We start from the raw sequence: 22016 nt of genomic DNA, 5'->3' as shown, positions 1-22016 counted from the left end.
ATTTCTAGCAATTAGGGCGAAAAATTGCATTATTCTTAAAATTAGAAGACCTTTTAGAGAGGCCTAGTATTTATAAAATTTTATGAGTTGGAGTTGCGAGTGTCAGAGAAAGAAATAAACATGTGCACGGAGCTAAAAAATGGCTGGCTTGTTAAACTCCATATAATTTTGAATAAAAAGGGCATGAAGATATTATTTTAGTGAATGAGCATAAAACTCTTGGGGATGAATATCAATATTTGATTGTAAATTAAAACACAAGAGGAAAACAAATTAGATTCTGGCATAAACTCAATTGAAATTTTTTCCTAAAAGCACCGTTTGGCATGATCACATATTATACCTATGACGAATTATTGACAAAATTTTACCACAATTCAGCTTGTTGCTAGTAAATCAATATTTTCATATTGCTTCAGCAGACACTCTAAATAAACTTGTACGTAACTCAGCTTACGACACCTCCGAGCAGGCGTATAGTTACGCACAAATTATTGTACCTAGCTTCCCGCTCAAATGTTTTGATGATACCACCGCTAGAGTTGCGTCTTCATAGCAGCACTTACGCAACACGTAAGTGGCTACGTGTAAGTAGCGATGTATTGATAATCTCGCCCGTGATCCATACAGTTGGAATTGTTAAAAATGGCACTAGAAACATTCTAATGAAGTTGAGCATCTCATTTGGCCACCACAATCACCAGATCTGACTATTATCGAGCATTTATGGTCCATTTAAGAGATTCAAATCAGAAGTTGATTCACGCTGTCAACGTCTATACAAGAGCTGGGGGGAGTTTTAACTAAAGAATGGGTTAAAATTACTTTGGAAATAATTTACTCAATACCTCTGAGAATTAAATCAGTAATTGACGCAGAAGGTGGACCTACACCATACTAAAATATATTTTTTGATTTTCTCAAGAGTTTCCCTTATTTTGTCTAACCTCTGTACACCGGTAATTATCAACTAAATTTTTTGCCTGAAGATTGTATGTTGAAATACTATTTTCAGAACAAAATTTTCAATTCACAGAACACAATAGTAATAGGCAGATATTTCAACTTAAAAGACAAATTTCAAGTCTCACTTTATAAGCAGCATAAAAAATTTCTCTGAGTGCATTATGCCTCCAAAAACAAAACATTCCTGGACAGTTTGATCTTCCTTTTTCATTGTCAGTGTTTTTTATGAAGAATTTTAAGATATGAAACTATTTACTAAGGCAAATAATCAAGTGTTTATACATGACCAAACTGACAAAAGCCTATTGACTTAGCTTCCCTCATTTCACACACTTGACCATGGGCTGTTGGTAATTCCAAATTTTTTCAACTTGTTTCATGGACTTTGGTTTTGGTTAACAGAAAAAAAATAATATATAACATGGAATCTCAAAAGGCATAGTTTATGTAAATATCATTGAGAAAATAATTGAGTTTATGACTAATGTGGGTGTTTTTCTACTTCATATTGAGAAACTACACTATTTAAATTAAATTACACCAATGTTGACATTTATATTAAACCTATGGTTCAGGTTGGGCTAACATAAAATATTTACAAAAAACCTCTGTCAACTCTATTTCTATAGCCATGATGTGACAAAAATTGCTAACAATTTAGACAAAATCACAAAATGGGCTTTGATATGAAGGAGATATCTGGTGGTCACTGGTCACCTTTTTAGATCATACTGTGATAGTTATTAAATGACTGTAGAGCAAGTTAGCGGAGCTAGTATCTTTTATAAAACTTTATAATGTGTGGGATTTTCTAGGACTCAAATAAATTTAGGCTTTCTATAGAGGCTTGCAGGATACATATGAGATGACTGTTTTTGATCAAGAAAGCCTAATAGATATTTTCTAGCTAGCTTCTCTCTAGTATAATTGTTTTTGAAGTTCAAAACAATGAAATGAATTTGATGCATTCATACGTATTCTTTAAAACCCACCTTTCACTCTGTTTTTTTAAACCTGATTTTTATGTTAAAAAGCACAGCCCAGGGTGGGTAGTTGGTCAGCTCCCTGGGCAGGTCAAACAGTCACAGCTGCCAGAAGCAGCTCCAACAATGAATGTATGTATGGTATCTACTACACATATTTGCATAACATGTGTGGCCTAAAGTTATGTTTGCACGTGATTGCACAGCAGTGCATCCATGTTCAAACTATTTTTGGTGCACATTGCGTTTATTCCTCAATGGCATTGTCACTCCATAAGCAGGATGATTACCCAGATCTGCAGGAATTTATATTGTCATTTTCTCAATCCACAAAGGATTGAGAAAATGAAAACATAAATTTCTGCTGGCTGGTGCACCTTTCGGCCTATAGATTAATGGTAGAGGTTCAGAGCTTTTCTGTCTGTTTGAGAGGTACACAATTTCTGATAGAAGAATTGTATCAGAATTATATTATATATAATATATCTATATATATATGATTATATTATATATAAGAATTATATTATATAATATAACAATATAATAATTATATTGTTTATAATACTGCAAATATGAGCCACAAGACATTAACAGTTCGAACATAGTGACAAACAAGAGACTTTACAGTTAACTTTCATTCTTGATTTCTATCAGTAGGTCAGCAACTATACAGGATGTCCATAAAGTCTGGACACATAGAAAAGTCAAATATTTTTCAACAAAATAGCATTCAAAATTATTATCATATGTTTTTTACATCCACAGAACAATTATGGCTCTGACAAAAGAATGATGCGCTCATATTGCAGATGTTATTTGAGTTAAACAAATTGTGAAAATAAAACTTAACTTTAATTATATGTAGGTACCAAAAATATCCAACTATCCTGTGTCTAGACTTATGGACACATTATGTAATATGCATAACAGTATCAACATACATGAAATGAGCCATTTACCAGGCTATATCTATGAGATATATCTCGACTATAAAAACCACCATACCCATGTTGCCATTTTAAAGTAAATATAAAAGAACCTATGTTTTGGGATTAGGAACTATAACCATGATCCAATAAAGGTGCATGCCTATAACCAGTAGAATAAATCAATGAGTGAATCTATAATATTGAAATGTTGATTTGAAGCGCTGCCTCACCACTCATAAAAATAATAGGATAGAAGCTTAAATTACTTCACGGGAACTCAAGACGTACACGCTAAACTTGAACAAATTTATTTTATTTACTAGTAGAATAAATTAATGTTTTGAGCCAGGACTCAAGTTTCAATACCATCTCACCAGCTGGGAGTTTCCAGCTAGATGAATTATCTTCTTTTTGATTGTTGAATGAAGTGCATGATGAAAAGTTGTCCATGATAAATGTACTTTTTTAGCTAAAAATATAAAGTCTGCTCCCCAATAATAGCTCAAACAAAATATTAGAACTGTAACTCAATTTAAAATGTGACATTAAGCTGGTTGACCAATTCACTAGCAACCCTCTTGGTTAGCCAGTGTGCAGGTGTAGTGCATAATTCCTCTGGCTAACTAAAGAAATCTCATTTTCCGGAATTACACCATGGTTCCACCTACATCACTGGCTCCCTGTCATGCTGGAACAATCTTTGCATTACACAGCACACTGATCAAGTCGGGTACTCATTTATCAGGCAGAATTGAATGTAAGGCTGAGTTGGTCATGAGCCTGCATGAAGTTGAACCCAGGTCCCTGGGTGAAAGACAGTCAATGTTGTATCATTGCCTCTACATTTATGAATGATCTTGTAGGCATGGTTATGGCAGATTGCTTATAGCAATCATTCTACAATCATACAATGTTACTTAATGTATATTCTAAGACAAGGTAGAGAAAGCTGTTGTGCATAATTTCCTCCAAAGTAAAGCAAAATGTTTTTGATGCAATTTCAAACTTTAAATTGAAAATTTGGTGTGAAAACCATGGTTTGCCTTGATGATGGTTTGCAGCTTAAATATTTTTCCATATCATGGAAAATAATTCAGTTTATATAATAAACTTAGAACTAAAAATTTTTGGTATATATACGGCAGGTATTGTGGGTTGTGCAACAGATTCTGTTGAAGTAGGCAGTAATTTATTTCTCCCGCATTAGTCATTTCTTATTGAAGGAAATTACGCATCTAAAACTTGAAAACTTTCATCTCTTGTAGATATAAGAATTGTTGTTATTAGTATTATCATTGCAAAGNCCACCCATTCAATGCTGATAACTGATCTCATTTTTGTCCCTGAAAATTTGGAGGACAGAATTATTATGAATTTTAGGCCTGCAATACCTAGAAATGCCTTAATATCACAGCTATTAATATAGCATCAACTCAGAACTAGGATAAATAAATAGAAATCCATATATTTCCCCTTTCTTAACTGATGTTCACTAAATGTTCTCACATGATTGTCAGCATATTTAACAGGAAGCTTTCTTGTTTCCTACAGATGTTTCTGAAGGCCATGTCTCACAAGTCCTTGGCAACTTTTGCTTGCCGCAACTATGGAGTTTCTGCAGTTTGTTTGCAAAAAGCTGTTGATCCCATCCAACAACTTTTTGTTGATAAAGTCAGAGAATATGGCCAGAAGAGCAAGTAAGTTTGTTTGAAAATCTATCATTACAGGAGCTAAATTTGTTCACAGATATTTCTTGAATAAATATGCTGTCCTTTTGGAAATTTGATAAATATGCTGTCATTTGTGGCATTTGTGAATTAAACAACTATTGGAATTCTAATATCCTACAGTGTGTTATTCATCAATTACTTTATTCCCATGTCTCTTGAAATCTACTGCTGTAAACTGCCAATTTGGCTGTTAAAATAAAATTTAAATTATTTGTCTCGTTGAAGCCATGGAAAGCCTTCCAGAAATATTTCCCTGCCTTAATGATATAACTAATGTGATGATTGCTTGTGCAGGTCGAGTGGAGGTAAGCTGGTGGACTCGACCCCTCAGGTGGAGAAGCAGCTGCAGCAGGAGCTCGACAAGGTTGCCAAGCAGTATGGTGGGGGCGCCGGCACCGACATGACCAAGTTTCCTTCTTTTAAATTTGAAGGTGATTCTATAATAACAATTGTTAGATTTCTTAGTGAAGTTAGATCCCATAATAACACTAGTTAGATTTCTTAGTGAAGTTGGATGTAAAATTCGAAGTATTCAGTGCGGACAACTATAAACTTTCATTAATGCTGTTGCTATTGATCCTATAATAACAATCATAAGATTTCTTGGTGATGTTAGATGTAAAATTCGAAGTACCGTATGCAGTGCGGACAGCTTTGAACTTTCGTAATTACAGTTGCTATTTGCCACTGTTTAAAAGTTGCTGCCTTTCAATATAATCCAAAAATTTGACTATTGCAGCACTTGAAACAATGCATTTCTGACCACGAAACCACCTTTTCGTCGATAGGTACTCTGTAAGTCAGGTAGAGTGGCGACTTGAGTAATTGACGGCGGGGTATTCCCTGATATGCACCCTGGCAACACAGCTTTTGACAACTTTAAAAGAAACACGTTCCAATAATATTAGCAAATACTCAATTTAGAAGTGGTTACTAAATAAGATTCTCATTCACATAGGCTCCTTAGATATTAGAACCGCGTTAGCCCACAAATCGCTAACGAATGAAACGTTATCCTATTGTGTCATAATTCTACTTGTTACTTTATTGGTTCTAATTATCTAGTATGATTGCATTGCAATGTTCAATTTGCATCTAATATCTTTTCGCAGAGCCGGTGATTGACGGACAAATCAGTCAAGCCTAGACGCGCCAAGCAAAGCTTGTACATAACGTGTGCCCTCGTCAAATTCATCAAGTTTAACACACGTAATTCATCACAAATTACTGTGGCTGTTATTTGTTTAATATAATAGTTATATACGCAAGTGTTTGTTTCCCATGGAGAAGAAAAATAAATATGCAGCGATTTCTAGTATATTTGGAAATGCAATACACCAAATGGCCGAAAGAGTGAACTAGTGAAGATGATAACAATACATCACTTAACTATCATAGTTACACAGTTCTTCGTTTTGTGAGTACACAAATGTTTTTAACCGCTTAAATTTATGCAACAATTTCAATTGAATTGTTATTTAATTTTCATTAAATCATGAGCTGATCTAAATTCAACGTTTGATTACAATTTTCCTTTCACTTACTTAGATGCAAAAGTTTCGTCAGCTTCGAAAGAATAACCGTCGAATTCTGTTAATATTTTTATCCTTGCTGTCTAAATTTTTCTGAGAATTTCAGCGCAAGAACAATAATAAAAAAGCTCATATTAGGCCATAAAAATTGGCGCACACAATATCACATCTGATCACAAACTAACAAGTTCCAATACAAAGATCATTATTGATCAGTTATCGCTAACACAAGTGTATGCGTAATCCATCCGTGATAAAGATTATGGTAGAGACCATGAAATAGACGACGTTACTCAGTTATAGAGGAACTTCATGCGCACCAGGTACTTGACCTGCACCTGGGCCACGTCATACACGATGTACTCGTTGTAGAGCAGCGACGAGGAGATGCCACGGTCGTGCTTGGGTGTGGCGCAGGGCACCTCGATGCCGTGCAACGTGCGGCTGCCATCGGGGTCAGGGAATGTCGAGCCACAGCCCATCGTGCTGTGCTTGCCCCCCGGCAGCTTAGTGACATACTCGGCGCTCTTCTTCTTCTCCCTGCCCGATTAAACGAGATTAGCACTGCAAATTTCTGTTTAAGAACACTTCATACAAGGAGATCTTGTATTTCCTCCGTAGACCAGTATAAGCACATTGAATTTATTCTGATGGATGGATGGTTATGTTATGAACATGCTTCATGTAAAATACACGTTCCGAATGGAAATGAATGCCATCTATGGAAATTTATTAATGCACTCTATTTCAATACGGTAAAAATGTTATCAGCAGGTCAATTAATAAGGCATCATTATTTAAGCAAGAGTGAGGACTGACATGTTGCCCAGGGCGACATCACAGAGGAGCAGCAGGCCCGTGGGGTTGATGTTGGAGGTCGCGCAATAGTTGGCTGACTTGGAGACCATGTCAGCGAAGTAAATACCCTTGCCGAACATGTAGCCAGTCGAGGGCGCTTCTGGTGGAGCAATTCGCAACCCCTGCAAGATAGTGATGCAATTTGTCAGCAATCTTAGTTTAGTGACATACTCGGCGCTCTTCTTCTTCTCCCTGCCCGATTAAACGAGATTAGCACTGCAAATTTCTGTTTAAGAATACTTCATACAAGGAGATCTTGTATTTCCTCCGTGGATTAGTGAAAGCACATTGAATTTATTCTGATGTATCAATAGCAGCATGCTTCATGTAAAATACACGTTCCGAATGGAAATGAATGCCATCTATGGAAATTTATTAATGCACGCTATTTCAACACGGTAAAAATGTTATCAGCAGGTCAATTAATGAGGCATCATTATTTAAGCAAGAGTGAGGACTGACATGTTGCCCAGGGCGACATCACAGAGGAGCAGCAGGCCCGTGGGGTTGATGTTGGAGGTCGCGCAATAGTTGGCTGACTTGGAGACCATGTCGGCGAAGTAAATACCCTTGCCGAACATGTAGCCAGTCGAGGGCGCTTCTGGTGGAGCAATTCGCAACCCCTGCAAGATAGTGATGCAATTTGTCAGCAATCTTAGCGGAGGTAGCGAGAAATTGTAGCTTTTCATACTCAAAATGACTGTCTCGAATGGTTATATCACAATAGAAACAAAGACAAGTGAGGTCAGGAGAAAGGGTGTCCAGAGCTCGGTAACCTGGTTCTGTGTTGACGCCAGAAAGCAGATTTTTTTTCGTCTGAACGTTTTTAAATTAGGTCAAGCATACAGATGGTTCTCTGCTTGAAGTCTTGTGTGCCATTGCTTGCCTATCCACTAGCGATTCAATATGATGAATCAAAACAGATGAGCGTAGTCGTTGGTTCCCACATAATAAATATAAGTGCATATCTGTTCACTATACAGCTTTTAACTAATGAGAAGTAATGAGCACCTGCGACAAGATGCCTGCAAAGTTGGTAAGCCTGGAGCCGTGCCACAGGAGCTTGTGGTTGTGCAGTTTCTTGAAGGGCTTGAAGCGCTTGGCCTCCCCTTGCCGCTCCACGCGGAAAATCTGAGGAGGCACAATCGCACATTCATGAAAGTCGTCCTGAATAGATTTCATTGCTCCATTTCATTTTCAGAATAATAAATTCATAATGCAAACGTTCAACATACTGCTTGGTTAAGGAATGGAGTCTTTGCAACCAAGAACATGAGAAAATTATCCTAAAGGCTAAATGTGAAATTATCTAAATAACTTTACACTCGCCAAACTTGAAAATTGTTAGTTCTTTTAAAAGTATCAAATTATAGAAGAATTTAGATATGCCAAAAGTACCTATTCAGTAATTGTTGAAAAATTGTTCGAAACGCACCTGCATTTTGCAGTTTGGCCCACAAACGTTACCAAATAGCCAATTAAGTACTAGTCTTGGAATTGGAACTATGGACGAGGCAGCTAGAAATGACAACTCTTAAACAATGTCCGATTTCGCTCTCTTTGCTGCATACCAAGTTTCTAACAAATAGAATAGAAGTGTCGGCATTGAAGAAACAGGCACATAGCTATTTTCAAGCCACTCTGCACAATGTCAACTAACGTTATCGATTTGAAGCTTGTAGTGAGCATGCGTGGAGGCGTGCGTGTTGGTGACGTATTGCTGCAGCACCTCGAACTCCTCGCTCTTCTCGTCCACCACCTCCAGTTTCGTGTTGAGTTTTTCGTAGTGTTGCTCGATGAGAGACGCGCCGTCGTTCCTCGCGTCGCCCTTGCTCTTGAGCAAGCAATATGCCGTCTGGATCTCCCGCAGACTCTCGACCATGTCTACTTTACTCTATGGGTAGAAATTAATAAGTACACTCAAAAGTAGTGTTTGTATAGTGACGGTAATTGAAGATAACGAATAATATTGTTGACGATTCATTTATCCATAGACAAAAGATTAATGTGTCAAAGAAGCACTTTTTTTCTGCCATCCCTGAAAATGGCTGCAATTATGTATACACTTCAGTTTATTCAGAATTTGAATTAAAAAAAATCCCTTACTTTAATAATATCGAAATTATCGAGGAGAGGCGCCTTGTTCATGCCGAAGTCGTGAGGTATGAGAGTGTAGAATCTGTTGGAACAGTCCAGGATCTTGGTCCCGTTGTGCTTGCTGTCTTCTGACAGCACCTGCTGAGCCTCCGTCAGCACCGAGTATGCGGCCAGCAGCTGACGCTCACTGAGCTTGCCTAGAGGCAATTTTTTCAGGTCGATCTGGAAGACAAGACCGCAATTAATTCCAAACTTCGGCATAGGAACACTAAAGACTTGAGATAATCAGGAAAAAATATATAAAAAGCAGTAATTAATATATTCCCGGAAATTAGGAACCTCGGGGTTCCTATATATATTAGGAACCTCGATAAATATAGGCAAATTAGGAATTTATGTTTAATATATTATAAAATATTAGGAACCGCGATATATATATAGGCATATATTGATCTGTCGCACAGTTTGTATTTATTTTGAAGCATTATCTATTTTCACACTTGGAAGACTTATGTTTCTTCAAAAATGGTATATTTCAAGCTCAAGCGTCTTCCTGATAGAGGTGACCAGGTAACCGACCTCAAACTCCTTCATTTGCGACTTCATGCAGTCGATGTCGAAGATGAGCTTCACGAGCTCCTGCACCGGCAGCGGGAGTTTGCTGTCAGCAGCTGATACTGTCAGGGGCTGCGCTACTTCATCCTGTGCCACAGAAAGACAGAAGATTTGCCAAAATGAATCTTTTCAAACATTCCTAGTGTCCTTGAGGATATATATGGCTCCAGGTTATTGTATTTTTGTCATATTTGCGTGATGAACCAACGATATAAAGTATTTTTTCACGAATCATCAGATTTTCATGAGAAAATTTCATCGAGGGGCAAAAAACTCAGGCGAGAATTCCATGTGTATCAATGTTGTCATTTAACATTGTACTTGTACTTATGGTCAAGCCTCCCTCGTGTGAACATTGACACCGAATTATCATTATGATCACCGAGTGAATTTATTTCTGAAACGACGTAGCATAGAACTTCAGTCCTTCCAGATCACATCTGCAGTCTTCAGACTATTTGATCAGTGCGAGGAGTAAGACCAACAACTCACGGTGTCGAATTCAACGTCCAGAACAGTCCACCTGCCCGGCACTTTAGTGTACGTGTTGGAGGTGAAGTTGTTGCCGGTCTTTTCCTCAAAAAGTTCCTTGAAGTGACTGATGGCTTCGAAGAGATCGCTCATGTCCTCCAGCTTGGTGCCTCCAACGCTGGTGCCGATGCGGCCCCACGACCGGAACACCCACCAGCTGCCCAGCATCAATACAGTAATTAAGAATACATCACTCAACATACAACATTATTACGATGGCCTCCTAGTAGCTTATAAAAACAGAGGTAGCTGCGGTATGAAAATGAGGACTATTGCATCTTGCACGGTTGTTTTAATACTTGTAGTCATTGATAAAAAGGTTATGTTAGTCTTGATGAACTAATACGATTTGAGGCTGAATTGGAATATAAAAATTAAGATGTATATGTTAAAGCGCGATTTTCGTCCTTCGTGATTATGTTGAAGCGCAACATTTTCCCTTCTTGAAGCAACGTCTAACTAAAAACAATTATTATGTAATGCTTGCAAGCTGCACTCACGCGTCTTTCGTATCGCTCTCGAGGAGCTGGAGTTTGTAATAAGAGTTTGCTCCGTTGCTGACGTTAACGTAGCTCAGCACGCTGCTGTACAACTTGCCCTGCTTCTGAGGGCAGACGTTGCAGTGAGAGACGTTAGTGGAGCGTGCTACGTAGACTCATCCACTAGCTTCACTACAATTATCGTATCTGATCATGAATCACTCTAATGTTAAGCAACTCATTCACTAGCTTCACTACAATATTCATACCTGACCAGGAATCACCCTTTATGATCTAAACATTGTGAAAATATTCAAGATTCGTTACCGATGTTTCCTATTACATTGTATATTCAAGATTGACATTGTATATTCAAGCTTTTTTACCGATCTTTCCTATTACATTGTATAGACTAAAAATTGTCCAGGAAAAATATTTAAAATAAATTATGATTTAAGATGAGTTAACTAAAAAAGGGAGCTGATAGTTAGGCTGAGAGAAGGAAGCATGAGGCCACCTTAAGAACATGTGTAGAGTCAGCCAGTCCAGAGTCAGGGTCCACGGCGCCTCCATCCTTCAGCTGCAGCACTAGCTTGTCCGGGACGCTCTTCGTGAACTGTGAGTCCGCTGCGTAAAATATTACATTGATGTAATGCAATCATTTTATTAAGTAAATGCCGTACTCATAACTTACCATGAAAATAATGAGCGACATGAGCATTTCCTCATTTCATCGTAATCATATCTTCAAGTGAATGAAATTTACATAACAGAGTTGTTTTTTATGGTGAAATTTTCACAAGTAAGAAGATGATTATGATAAAGAAAACGTTGATAAGAAGATGGAAGAATGGAATAGATATTTTTAGTTAAAACTAACCTTTATGAGAAATTTTTTGTTATAACTAACCGTTTCTGCTAGACTTGTGCGTTGATGAATAGAGTTTAGACTTCGTGACACGATCCTCAGGCTGAACACAAAAAAAGATAGGGTCAAATATTCATGAAAAATTACACAATTATGTGCAACTTTTACAAAGGTGAATGTATGAAGGACAGGTCAAAAATATGTGTCCACCTGAATAACCTGAACATTTTGGATGTTAATTAACGCAGCTCATCCAGATGCGTATACCGAGATAACTTGCACATTTTGTAGGGACTTTAATAAGATATTTTCTCACGTCTTCTCCCCAATCAGAGATTGCGGATTGTTTGATGAGCGCCAACGCAGAGGCGGGATCCTCCTTGACTTTGTCGAGGTATTCCTCGGGGACGCAGTGCACGCCGAGCTCCTTTGCCTTGGCGATCACTTTATCAGCGCCGCCCACGCACTCTGCAACATAGTAACATATGAGCAAATATGATATAGACATTCTGCTCAGACTCTGTGTAAATGATTGTGCTCAAGACTCTGTGCAAACGATGATTCTGCTCAGACTTTGAACAACTCTGCAGCTCAAGTGACTGAATCTGAGGGAAAACAGCTCTAGTCAACACAGGTAGCAGCCTGTTAGCTCTCAAACCAAATTAGCATAGAAACCTCATACTTTGCAGATAGATTTCACTTTTGTTAGCATAGTTCACATTACAAGCGAAAGTATAGCACCAACACGGACAGAATAAATTTGAATTTAGGGCCTGCTCCTTAGATCTGCTTGTTGAATGGCGTTTGGNTGCTGTCTCTTATACACATCTAGATGTGTATAAGAGACAGAGCCTGACCAGCGCAGTGGTTACCCCACTACAATACCAGCAGAGGAGCCTGACCAGCGCAGTGGTTACCCCACTACAATACCAGCAGAGGAGCCTGACCAGCCGTGGAGATGAGCGCAGCGGCGTTCTTGGTGACGGTGAGCAGCACAGAGGCTCCAAGGTTCTTAAGAAGCTCCTTGATTTGGTCGCAGCTTCTGCCTGACGGGAACTCGGCACTCTTGTGCACTACGAAGCCGAGGCCCAGCAGGGGCTTGCTGAGTTTACGCGCCACGGCCAGCGGCCTGAAACACGACACGAGGATCGTTACGTGTTATGGGTGCTTGGGATTTCGAGTCGAGATTTTTATCTCAAAAGGAATATCTGACAAGTTGCATATGAAGAAGGAACGTCATTTAAATTCACCCATTCCACATGAATGCAGTAACAGTCACTTCAACTGAATTCAAGGTTGATAAATTGCTATTGCCCTTTGTTTTACAAGTAATTACTTCAATTGCCCTAGATGACACTTTGTTTTGCAAGTAATTACTTCAACTGCCTTACATGGCACTTAGTTTTAAAAGTAATTACTTCAATTCCTCATCTTTTGGTTGCATGACTGTTCGAGGAGTGTGTTCGGTGAAGAGACGATCACCCAAGCCAGGGTCTTTATACTTCTTCCTGCAACAGGTGGAGTTCTTCATGAACGCTAGAGTACACTAATGAAATTATGAAAATACAGCAAACCGAAGCAAGAATTCCAAGCAAAACAAAATTATGGCTAATACTTTTCACTTAGACTTGGTTGTGAAATTTTTTGAACAAATTGAAAACTATTTTTCCAATTAAAGCATGATGAACAAGATCAAAGCAACAAAAAGTTCAATGCAATGATTTTCAAGTTTAATTGAGAGTTTGACTAACAGGAAGCTGTACTCGGCCGCCAGCTCAGCAGGCACCTGAAAGCGCCTCCGCTTGGGCGCCTTGACAACGTTGGTGCAGCTCGTGTAGTCAGAGATGTGACCCGTGCACGCGTAGCCGACGCCAGACCTGCCCAGTCAGCACTTGCATGAAAGCTGTCTAACACCAGCAATATGTGCACATATAATAAAATATACTGATGTATAGTATATCATATAGTACCAGTATAAACATATACTAGTGTACCCTAATTACGGTCGGTTTCATCACGATAGCATAGTTGTGCATCAAAGTCAATTGGGAAGTTTGATGAAGATATTATGCTTTCTGACTTCTCTGTGCCTTATGATGTCTAGTGTGTGCTGAATAAAGCAGGAAAAAATGCAGAAAAATTCCATTTTCAACGGTTAAAACATGCGTAACTGTGCTCAATTTAGCACTTCAGCTTTTCATCTTTCCATCTAGCAATAAATAAAGATTAACGCCCACAGCATTCCTTCCATTCAAATGGACAGGCAGCCATTTTACCTGAAAACTAAAATGCCTTCCTTGCAAAGATCACAAGCCGCTGGGACCCCAAAGGTGAGGAGGTCGGCCGCGCGGTCAAGTAACTGAAATAAAGAGGCTTTGAAAATGTTGTGGAGACAGCATTTCTTAGGAACAAGTTTTTATATTGAAGACGCGAACTTCAAACGGAAATATGAGAAAACTAATTACCATTAAAACCATTCTTCAATGTTCTGTTAAAATATGGAATTAGAAAGTAAAAACTTGACAATTCCAAAGTTACTTACATAGGTAATAAATAGAAGATAGAAGGAGCAGTGCAGCAACGGAAAGTTATCTCACGGGCAGACTAAAATATACCTACTACTTGAGGGCAATAATGATGACAACAATGGGGCGCACACTGCATGTGAATGTGCAGTGAGGTGCACGCACAGCACGTGTACAAAAGTGGCAGGAACATGTCAGGTATAAATCAGGTACATGTCAGGTTATATTAGTAATGATTCTCACAACACTTTCACCCATGCCGCTGGAGTTGAAGTTGAAGATGTTGTGTTCAATTAGTTCAATGAGTTCTAACTTCTCCAAAGCCTTGAGAGAATCACGAAACTTGAAGAAAACATCATTTTGCTTCTTCATGAGAAGTTCATCTTCCTTCTTGATCTTCTTTGCTGCAGGCGCTGCATCGGTCGTGTCTTCAGCTTTCCGCTTCCTGCACCAAATATAAATAAAGGCAGGAATACAGTTTCTTAGAATAAAACCTTCTTCAATGTTCATTTGAAGCATGCAGCTGTTGTTATACAGAATCATGTGACGCATTCTAAACATAAAATAAATAATTTCAATTGTATTAGCAGCATCTAAAATTTGAAGGAAATACAAAAATCCTGCTAAAAGTTGAAAAGAAGTACGAAAATAATGTTAAAGTGATAATGAAAATATAAAGGATTTCCATCTTAACCCTCTACCGCCGTATGTCGTCACTCTCTGGGAGCACAACTTTCAAATTAAATTATACATAAGCTATCGAGTGTGGGAACCTGAGGACGTTTATACGCAACAGAAAACATTTTAAAGTTGTCGTACGTGGCGGCAACCATCAGTGTAAGTCATTTTGCGCTCACTAGCAACGTATCCTTTTTGTGGAAGTAGGCGCTTGACAACATTGCTCGGGTTACTCATGTCAGGCGGTAGAGGGTTACTTTAAAAGAAATGATCAAAGAATGTGATTGTGAACGAGGAACATCGTTCACTAATTTATTCAATGTGCATTTTCTTGTGACTAAATAATTCTATAACGTCTGGCGAAGCCGCGCCAGTGACATGCGAGTCAGACCTACAGCAGTTAGAACTGTGTAGTACTAGGTCAGGTCTGAGCGTCTGTGCGTCAGTTAGTCAGTCGTGTCCCGCCAGCCCTTCAGCGAGGTTCATACCTGAACCCGCTCAGCTCTGTTAACTCTCAGCATTCTTTGCTTAACGCTGGAGTTGTGGCTGTGCCGTGACTATTTAGTCTAACCTGCTGTTGTTCGCCTATGCTAATTACAGTAACCTTAACTATGTGCATTAATGCGGTGCAATAGTAAATGGAATTGAACCAATTTGAACATTTCTTTAATAGTTATTTTAGTCTGAATTTGTGCTTTCCCTTTACCTGATTTTACTGATTTTAAACCAAGTGATTCAATAAACTATTTTAAGTGTGTTTTGTCATGATTATTCCATGGCCACTGAACCGGCTTAGCTGACGATGACAAGGAGAGTTGAACGGCATTGTAGGATAGATCAATGAGCACAGTAGCCTGGAATTTATTCATATTGTCCTGGCCTATGAGCGGTGAGCATTCGATCCTGATAGTGAATTACAAGACTAACGTTTAGATTGGCTGGTAGCAGCTCTGGCCGGTGACATGATGACCAAAATATTTCTTAAATTATCTCACAATATGACGTAAAGAGAGCAATTGAACAGAGCATTACTCACACAGCAGGAATTATAAAGTGAACTTTTACAAGATAGTTGCCGGCGTTTGGCCGTGGAGCTTCGATTATCCTGACAAAATTAAAGGTAGCGGCACACGTCCGGTGACATCTTTTCTGGTGTCAGAAGTGGGATTTCTTATCCGTGTGAACTGTGCTTTTTGTTGGACTATTTTGTGAACCTTGAACATGCCTAATACTCCTAGTCGTGAAAGTGTCAGTAGTACTTCTAGTGGTGTTCATGCTAGAGATATGCAACGTGTAATTGAAGAACTAACTGTTGCGCTCGGGAACTTGAATCGCCACGTCAGACCTCCACCTCAGCCCTTCGACCCAGCAGTGAAGACTACGACGATCGACGACTTCTTCCGTACTTACGAAGCGTACGCATCTCATACCTACGGCCCGAAGCAAGGTAATAGTGACTCGTGGTTGGTGGCGTTGCGCTCATTTCTGTTAGGAGATGCGCAACAATCCTTGAGTGCTATGGGCGCGCATCAGTTGGATTACGATGCTGTCAAGGCTAATTTAGTATCTTTATTTACGCCAAATGATTTTCTTCGTACGAACAAGACTTCGGCATTTTTACTTGCCCAGAGACACCCTGGCGAATCATTTCCTGTGTTTTCATTGCGTCTAGCAGGGTTGGCGGCAGCAGCATTTGGTGATGTAGCAGGGAGAGATCAAATGATAATGAGCAAACTTATGGATAGTTTACCTCCAGAGCTGAAAGTGCAAGTTTCAGTGCAGTTGGCAAGCATGCGGGAACCTTCACTAGAAACTGTTGTACAGTTAGTTACAGCATTAGAACCTTTTATCCCGCGCTCTTCTGTTGCTGTGCCAGTGAATGCATTTCAAGCTAGTGTTGTTCGTCCCCTCGCTACTAATCCGGAAGTAAATGTTCGTAAGTCGCCTAATCTTAGTGACAGTGATGCAAATGCCAGTGTTCGAGCTAAGAGATGCTTTAAGTGTAACCAGACGGGACACTTTATACGTAACTGCCCTAGCCGTAACGAATCACGTCAGCCATATCGTACTTCGCCTAGTTCCACCAGTGTGACTTGCCAGTATTGTAGCAAGCCTGGACATGTGTTAGCACAGTGTCGTGATTTTAAAAGAGAATTCGGAGCGTGTATTTGGTGCGGTGGTGAAGATCATAAGTCATTCAAGTGTTCGAGTAAGCCGAAGGGAAACTAAAGACTGCTGCGGAAAGTCGGGAACCGACAGCAGGAGTAGAATCCCCGACGAGCTCTAGTTTGCAAGACAGAACTAAAGGTGCGGCAAATATTGATTTAATTATGAAGACGAAAGATAGTAATGCTTCATCGTATTTTGTGACTGCCAAGATTAATGGCCAATACTTTGACGCGTTGGTTGACAACGGCGCTGCAGTTTCAGTCATTTCTGAGGAACTGCTAACGCGAATGAGCCCTGCAGCTGTAGTAAGGCCAGATAGCCGCACAGAACTTCGTGGTTTTGGTAATACGGTTATCCCTGTATTGGGCGATACTACGGTCAACATAGAGATCGAAGATTTGCAAGCTTCATCGTGTCGTATTGTGGTTGTCCCAAGAGGAGTTACGAGCAGACCCTTGGTGTTAGGACTCGATTTCCTGGAGAAGCATTTCATGGTTATTGATACTGTGAACCGTTTGCTACTTTATTCACCGCCAGATGAATCTCCTCATTCGGTGCATCTGAAGACTTCGTGTGGACTGGACGTCCAAACCACGGTGAGAACTGTCGACAATGTGACGATTTTGCCTCACGAGCTGAAATTGATTAAAGTTAGATTGTCTGATATGTGTATCCCTGATGGTAGTGAAGGTTATTTAGAACCATTCAGTGTTCATTCTACCTGTGGTGAGGAAATTAAAGTTGCATATTCTTTGAATGCTGTAAAGAATGGTCATATCATGGTCGAACTATTAAATGTTAATCCTTCTGAAGTGCAATTGAGACGAAAAACTAAGATCGGTATTTTCTGTGTGTCCTCGAATTTAGTGTCAGTGTTAGGCAGTGATGGTGTTGGTGAAAGTGTTATTACTAGTGCTGGTGAAAGTGGTGTTAGTGTGGAAAATTCTATTCGTGTTGGAACTAGTGATATATGTGCCGGTGATTTGTTCGATTTCTCGAAGAGTGACTTAAGTAATGTGCAGATTGCCACAGTCAAGTGTATGCTCGAGAAACGCAGAGCGGCCATTTCACTTCACAAGCATGATTTAGGTAGAACTGCAACGGCCAGACACGTTATTGATGTTCAGGGCAACCCACCTTGCAAACAGCGTTACCGAAGATTTCAAGGACCATTGCGACATGAAATTGAGGAAGAACTACGGAAGTTACAAGATAGAGACATCATTGAACGGTCTAACTCTCCGTGGTCATCGCCTCTGGTCCCTATTCGCAAGAAAGACGGTAATCTGCGTCTGTGTGTGGACTACCGTGCTCTTAACTCTGTGACAAAACGTGATTCATTTCCTTTACCCAACATGATTGATGGTCTCTCTAACCTTAATAACACGCATTACTTTTCAACCTTTGATCTGATGCAGGGATTTTACCAGATGGAGATGGACGAGGCCAGCAAAGAATTCACTGCGTTTTCAACGGGCGATTCCCATTGGCAGTGGAAACGGATGCCATTTGGTTTGACTAACAGCCCCAGTTCCTTTATGCAGTTGATGGCGTTGGTGCTCGCTGGTATCCCTTGGAGCATAGCAATCAGTTACATTGATGACGTGATTATTACAGGCTCTACTTTTGAAGATCATCTCGCTAATTGCGACTTGGTGCTTTCGAGATTTGAGGAGCATGGTCTGAAGGTGAGGCCGGATAAGTGTTCATTATTTCGGAGTGAAGTGACGTACTTGGGCCATACTGTCGGTCGGGATGGTGTCAGACCAGACCGCAGGAATGTGCAAGCGATCCTTGACTTTCCACAGCCGAAGACACAACGCCAAGTTAGAAGATATCTAGGTATGGTTAACTTCTTCAGGCGCCATATCCCCAACGCTAGCACGATCATTAAGCCACTTGATGAACTCATTAATCAGAAGAAACTTTCTTGGACAGAAGAATGCAATGCTGCCTTCCTAGGATTGAAACAAATATTAACTAATCCTCCTGTGCTCAGTTTTCCTGATTTTTCCCGTGAAGCAGCGCCGCTGATAATTACTGTGGACGCTAGTGGCGTGGGAGCAGGCGCTGTCTTGACTCAGCAGCAGGACGGAGTGGAGCGACCATTGGCGTATGCCAGCACCACCTTTAATCAGGTAGAAGTTAATTACAGTGCGACCGAGAGGGAATTAGCTGGTCTACGTTGGGCTGTGAAGACCTTCCGCCCATTTATCTACGGTCGAAAGTATGTAATACGTACCGATCATAGGGCTTTGATTTATTTGAACAACATGAAAAGCGTGGACGCCAGGTTGATGAGGACGTACGAGGAGCTGCACTGCGGTCAGTACGAGATCCAGTTCGTTCCCGGTAAGGAGAATGTGGTGGCGGATGCTCTCAGCAGGATGGTTGACTTGCCCGTGCGAAGTGACCAAGTTCCGTCAAACTACGCTGTTTCCTTGCAGGGTTATAAGCTTAACGTCGTCCCTGGTGGTCCTGACTCGTTATTCTATGCACTCGCTCTTGGAATTTCTGGCAGCATGGATGAACATCCGGTTATTCGTGAAGCCACTGTAGCATGTGTTTTGAAAAATCCGATTAAGTATGGTATTGGTAAAGCTCGTAAAGTGTGGGTCAAAGAGTAGCGAGGAAACTTCCTCCGTTGCCTTCTCAGAACAAGCTTTCACCCAGGTTTTCCGGTCCTTTCGTTGTCACAGAAGTCGATCCCAACCTCATTACGTATCGAATAGCGACCACGGACGGAAAACATAGGAAGACGGTTCATTTTAATCAACTAAAACCTTGGCACGGAGAAGATGAGGCGATACAGCAGAGACATGGAGCGGCACGTCAGCACAGACCAGCCACGAGCAGCCGTCGCCAACTAGAGAGGCCCGAAGTAGCATCGCAGAACAGCGCCTTGGGCGCGTTTTCGGTTCCGCCGATAGCGACGAGTGAGGGGCACAACTTCGGCGAATTTAAAATTAATCTCTCTGGGTTGGCTGATAAGATAGCAGCGGCAATACGACAACGGGCAGACTACCAGCCGAGTAACGTAGCTGCAAACGATGAGACAGAGGAGCAGCGAGAAGAGCCACTTTCAGAGTTGGAAGAAGACGAACAAGTCAGCCTTGAATGGGAACATCTGAGCGACGGGCTCGAGGAAGTTCTCGAGAATTATGTGGCTTCGCCTGATCCAGTGGTCGACAACCGGACGTCACCCGAGCCTGCGTTGAGCAGCGGAGCGTCAACGGTGGTGCCGACGACTCAACCCAGAGCCACGACGCGTTCTCAGACTAGAAGAGTCGTGGAAGACTTAGTCAAGGCGCTGACCTTGAATGCTGGACGAGAGAGCGACTTCTTAAGAGCCGCTGATACTCCCTACAGCTTCACTCTGAAGAAAGGACATCCGACTTATTTGTCGGAAGACTTCGAGCTTCCAGAAGAGTTCTCAGGACCCAAAACTTTGTCCAAGTTCGAGCAGAGACGAGGGCACCCTGCGGGAGCTGCGCAAGACTTCGAGTTACCGGAAGAGTTTCATTTCCTTGCCAGAAGCTCAGTTTCGGAGGGCCCTGATCTCTCTGATCACCTCGATCGCGAAATGAATTCTCTGTCGGATCGATGGAACACAGAAGACGAAGAATTGTAGGATTCCATTTTTTATAATTACTATGTTTGCATTTTTCAATGCTAGTGCAATACTTTTGTACCTAGGAATACTCTCCGATTGAAGCCGATTAAAGCATAATAAACGAATCCTATGTTTAGATTTAAGTAGTTAATTAAGTACGATTTTAGCAAGTTCAAATTTAATAAAGTTCTATTTTAGCATACCTAGTTAATGATTGTTAAATATTGTGAGCCTTATAGCGAGTTAGCAATTGTATATTGTACCCTGTAATTATAGCTAGATTCAATAGCGACTAAATATTTGGTTTTATCAGGTGTAGGGGGATGTGAACGAGGAACATCGTTCACTAATTTATTCAATGTGCATTTTCTTGTGACGAAATTATTCTATTACGTCTGGCGAAGCCGCGCCAGTGACATGCGAGTCAGACCTATAGCAGTTGGAACTGTCTAGTACCAGGTCAGGTCTGAGCGTCTGTGCGTCAGTTAGTTAGTCGTGTCCCGCCAGCCCTATAGTGAGGTTCATACCTGAGCCCGCTCTGTTAGCTCTCAGCATTCTTGTGGCTGTGCCGTGAGAACTTAGTCTTACCTGCTACCGTTCGCCTATGTGAAGTAACGTAACCTTAACTACGTGCATTAATGCTGTGCAATAGTAAATGAATGAACCAATTTGAACGTCTCTTAGAATAGTCATTTTAGTCGGAATTCGTGCTTCCCTTTACCATGTTTTACTAATTTTAAACAAAGTGATTGAATAAACTATTTTAAGTATGCTTTGTCGTAATTATATACCACAGCCTTTGAACCGGCTTTAACTGACGATGACCAGGAGAGTTGAACGGCATTGTAGGTTAGATGAATGAGCACAGTTGCCTGAAATTTATTCATATTGTCCTGGCCAATGAGCGGTGAGCATTCGATCCTGATAGTGAATTACAGGCCTAACGTTTAGATTGGCTTGTGGTAGTAGCTCTGGCCGGTGACAGTGTTATTGTCAAAATAGAGAAACGCCTTCTGCACGTAGCACCGATACGCATTTTTTTTATTGCTGAATCAAATTGGGTAAGGATAAGTCATACAAGGGTAAAAAGTGTATGACCATTGACATAAACATCACTCATTTCTCAAGTTTACACTTTATGTTTACCAATGTTAGCAGCTCTTCCACGAATAAATACATACTTGAATGTTGTTCCTTATGTGGGCTGCAGCGGTGCAGTGTAATGACTAATGAGGTATTAAATAATACATGAGGTATTAAATAACACATAAATTATAGAATGCAATACTACCCAAACTGGGTCAAAATGACATTAAACAATTTCAAAAAATACAATCGCAAAAAGAGCATGGATGCTTGGACAAAAATGTTATTATTTCGCTGAGAACCACTCAAACAAACGCCCGTGGGAAAAGGCAGGCCATTTGCATAACAAATTGATTT

At 40.3% G+C, this 22016-nt stretch overlaps 3 protein-coding genes across 3 annotated transcripts; 2 read left to right on the top strand and 1 right to left on the bottom strand.

Moving 5' to 3' along the window:
- Window positions 1–4401: 4401 nt before the first annotated feature.
- Window positions 4402–5871, top strand: LOC108671529 (ATP synthase-coupling factor 6, mitochondrial). Its single transcript, XM_018159083.2, has 3 exons — window positions 4402–4575; window positions 4903–5039; window positions 5721–5871. The coding sequence occupies exons 1-3, from the start codon at window positions 4430–4432 to the stop codon at window positions 5753–5755; spliced, it is 318 nt and encodes a 105-aa protein (XP_018014572.1). The 5' UTR covers window positions 4402–4429; the 3' UTR covers window positions 5756–5871.
- Window positions 5872–5916: 45 nt separating this feature from the next.
- On the bottom strand, window positions 5917–16439 carry LOC108671528 (poly [ADP-ribose] polymerase). Its single transcript, XM_047883499.1, has 18 exons — window positions 16417–16439; window positions 15828–15896; window positions 14357–14558; window positions 13865–13947; window positions 13340–13465; window positions 13007–13096; window positions 12536–12717; window positions 11905–12056; window positions 11631–11691; window positions 11238–11347; window positions 10742–10845; window positions 10203–10398; window positions 9675–9797; window positions 9105–9317; window positions 8659–8892; window positions 8010–8129; window positions 7461–7621; window positions 5917–6680 (listed from the first exon to the last, which is right to left on the bottom strand). Exons 1-18 carry the CDS (start codon window positions 16437–16439, stop codon window positions 6434–6436), a joined length of 2496 nt encoding a protein of 831 aa, XP_047739455.1. The 3' UTR covers window positions 5917–6433.
- A 667-nt stretch (window positions 16440–17106) lies between these two features.
- Window positions 17107–20591, top strand: LOC108671526. Its single transcript, XM_018159080.2, has 2 exons — window positions 17107–19564; window positions 19759–20591. The coding sequence occupies exons 1-2, from the start codon at window positions 17122–17124 to the stop codon at window positions 20589–20591; spliced, it is 3276 nt and encodes a 1091-aa protein (XP_018014569.1). The 5' UTR covers window positions 17107–17121.
- Window positions 20592–22016: the final 1425 nt, after the last annotated feature.

This window comes from Hyalella azteca, unplaced genomic scaffold, assembly GCF_000764305.2.
Source record: "Hyalella azteca isolate HAZT.00-mixed unplaced genomic scaffold, Hazt_2.0.2 contig13088, whole genome shotgun sequence".
Taxonomy (NCBI): domain Eukaryota; kingdom Metazoa; phylum Arthropoda; class Malacostraca; order Amphipoda; family Hyalellidae; genus Hyalella; species Hyalella azteca.
The sequence above is the reverse complement of the archived record's forward strand: the minus strand, read 5'-3'. Positions and strand labels throughout refer to the sequence as shown.

Excerpts from the sequence above, each read along its gene's own strand:
- LOC108671529 (XM_018159083.2), top strand. The coding sequence starts at position 4,430 with ATGTTTCTGAAGGCCATGTCTCACAAGTCCTTGGCAACTTTTGCTTGC. Across the intron at positions 4,576-4,902 it reads GAATATGGCCAGAAGAGCAA|GTCGAGTGGAGGTAAGCTGG; the intron begins GTAAGTTTGTTT and ends TTGCTTGTGCAG. Across the intron at positions 5,040-5,720 it reads TCCTTCTTTTAAATTTGAAG|AGCCGGTGATTGACGGACAA; the intron begins GTGATTCTATAA and ends ATCTTTTCGCAG.
- LOC108671526 (XM_018159080.2), top strand. The coding sequence starts at position 17,122 with ATGAAGACGAAAGATAGTAATGCTTCATCGTATTTTGTGACTGCCAAG. Across the intron at positions 19,565-19,758 it reads GTATGGTATTGGTAAAGCTC|ATGAGGCGATACAGCAGAGA; the intron begins GTAAAGTGTGGG and ends GGCACGGAGAAG.
- LOC108671528 (XM_047883499.1), bottom strand. The coding sequence starts at position 16,439 with ATGATTCGCCAGGGTGTCTCTGG. Across the intron at positions 14,559-15,827 it reads CACTTTATAATTCCTGCTGT|GAAGCGGAAAGCTGAAGACA; the intron begins GTGAGTAATGCT and ends TATTTGGTGCAG. Across the intron at positions 12,718-13,006 it reads CCAAAAGATGAGGAATTGAA|GCCGCTGGCCGTGGCGCGTA; the intron begins GTAATTACTTTT and ends GTCGTGTTTCAG.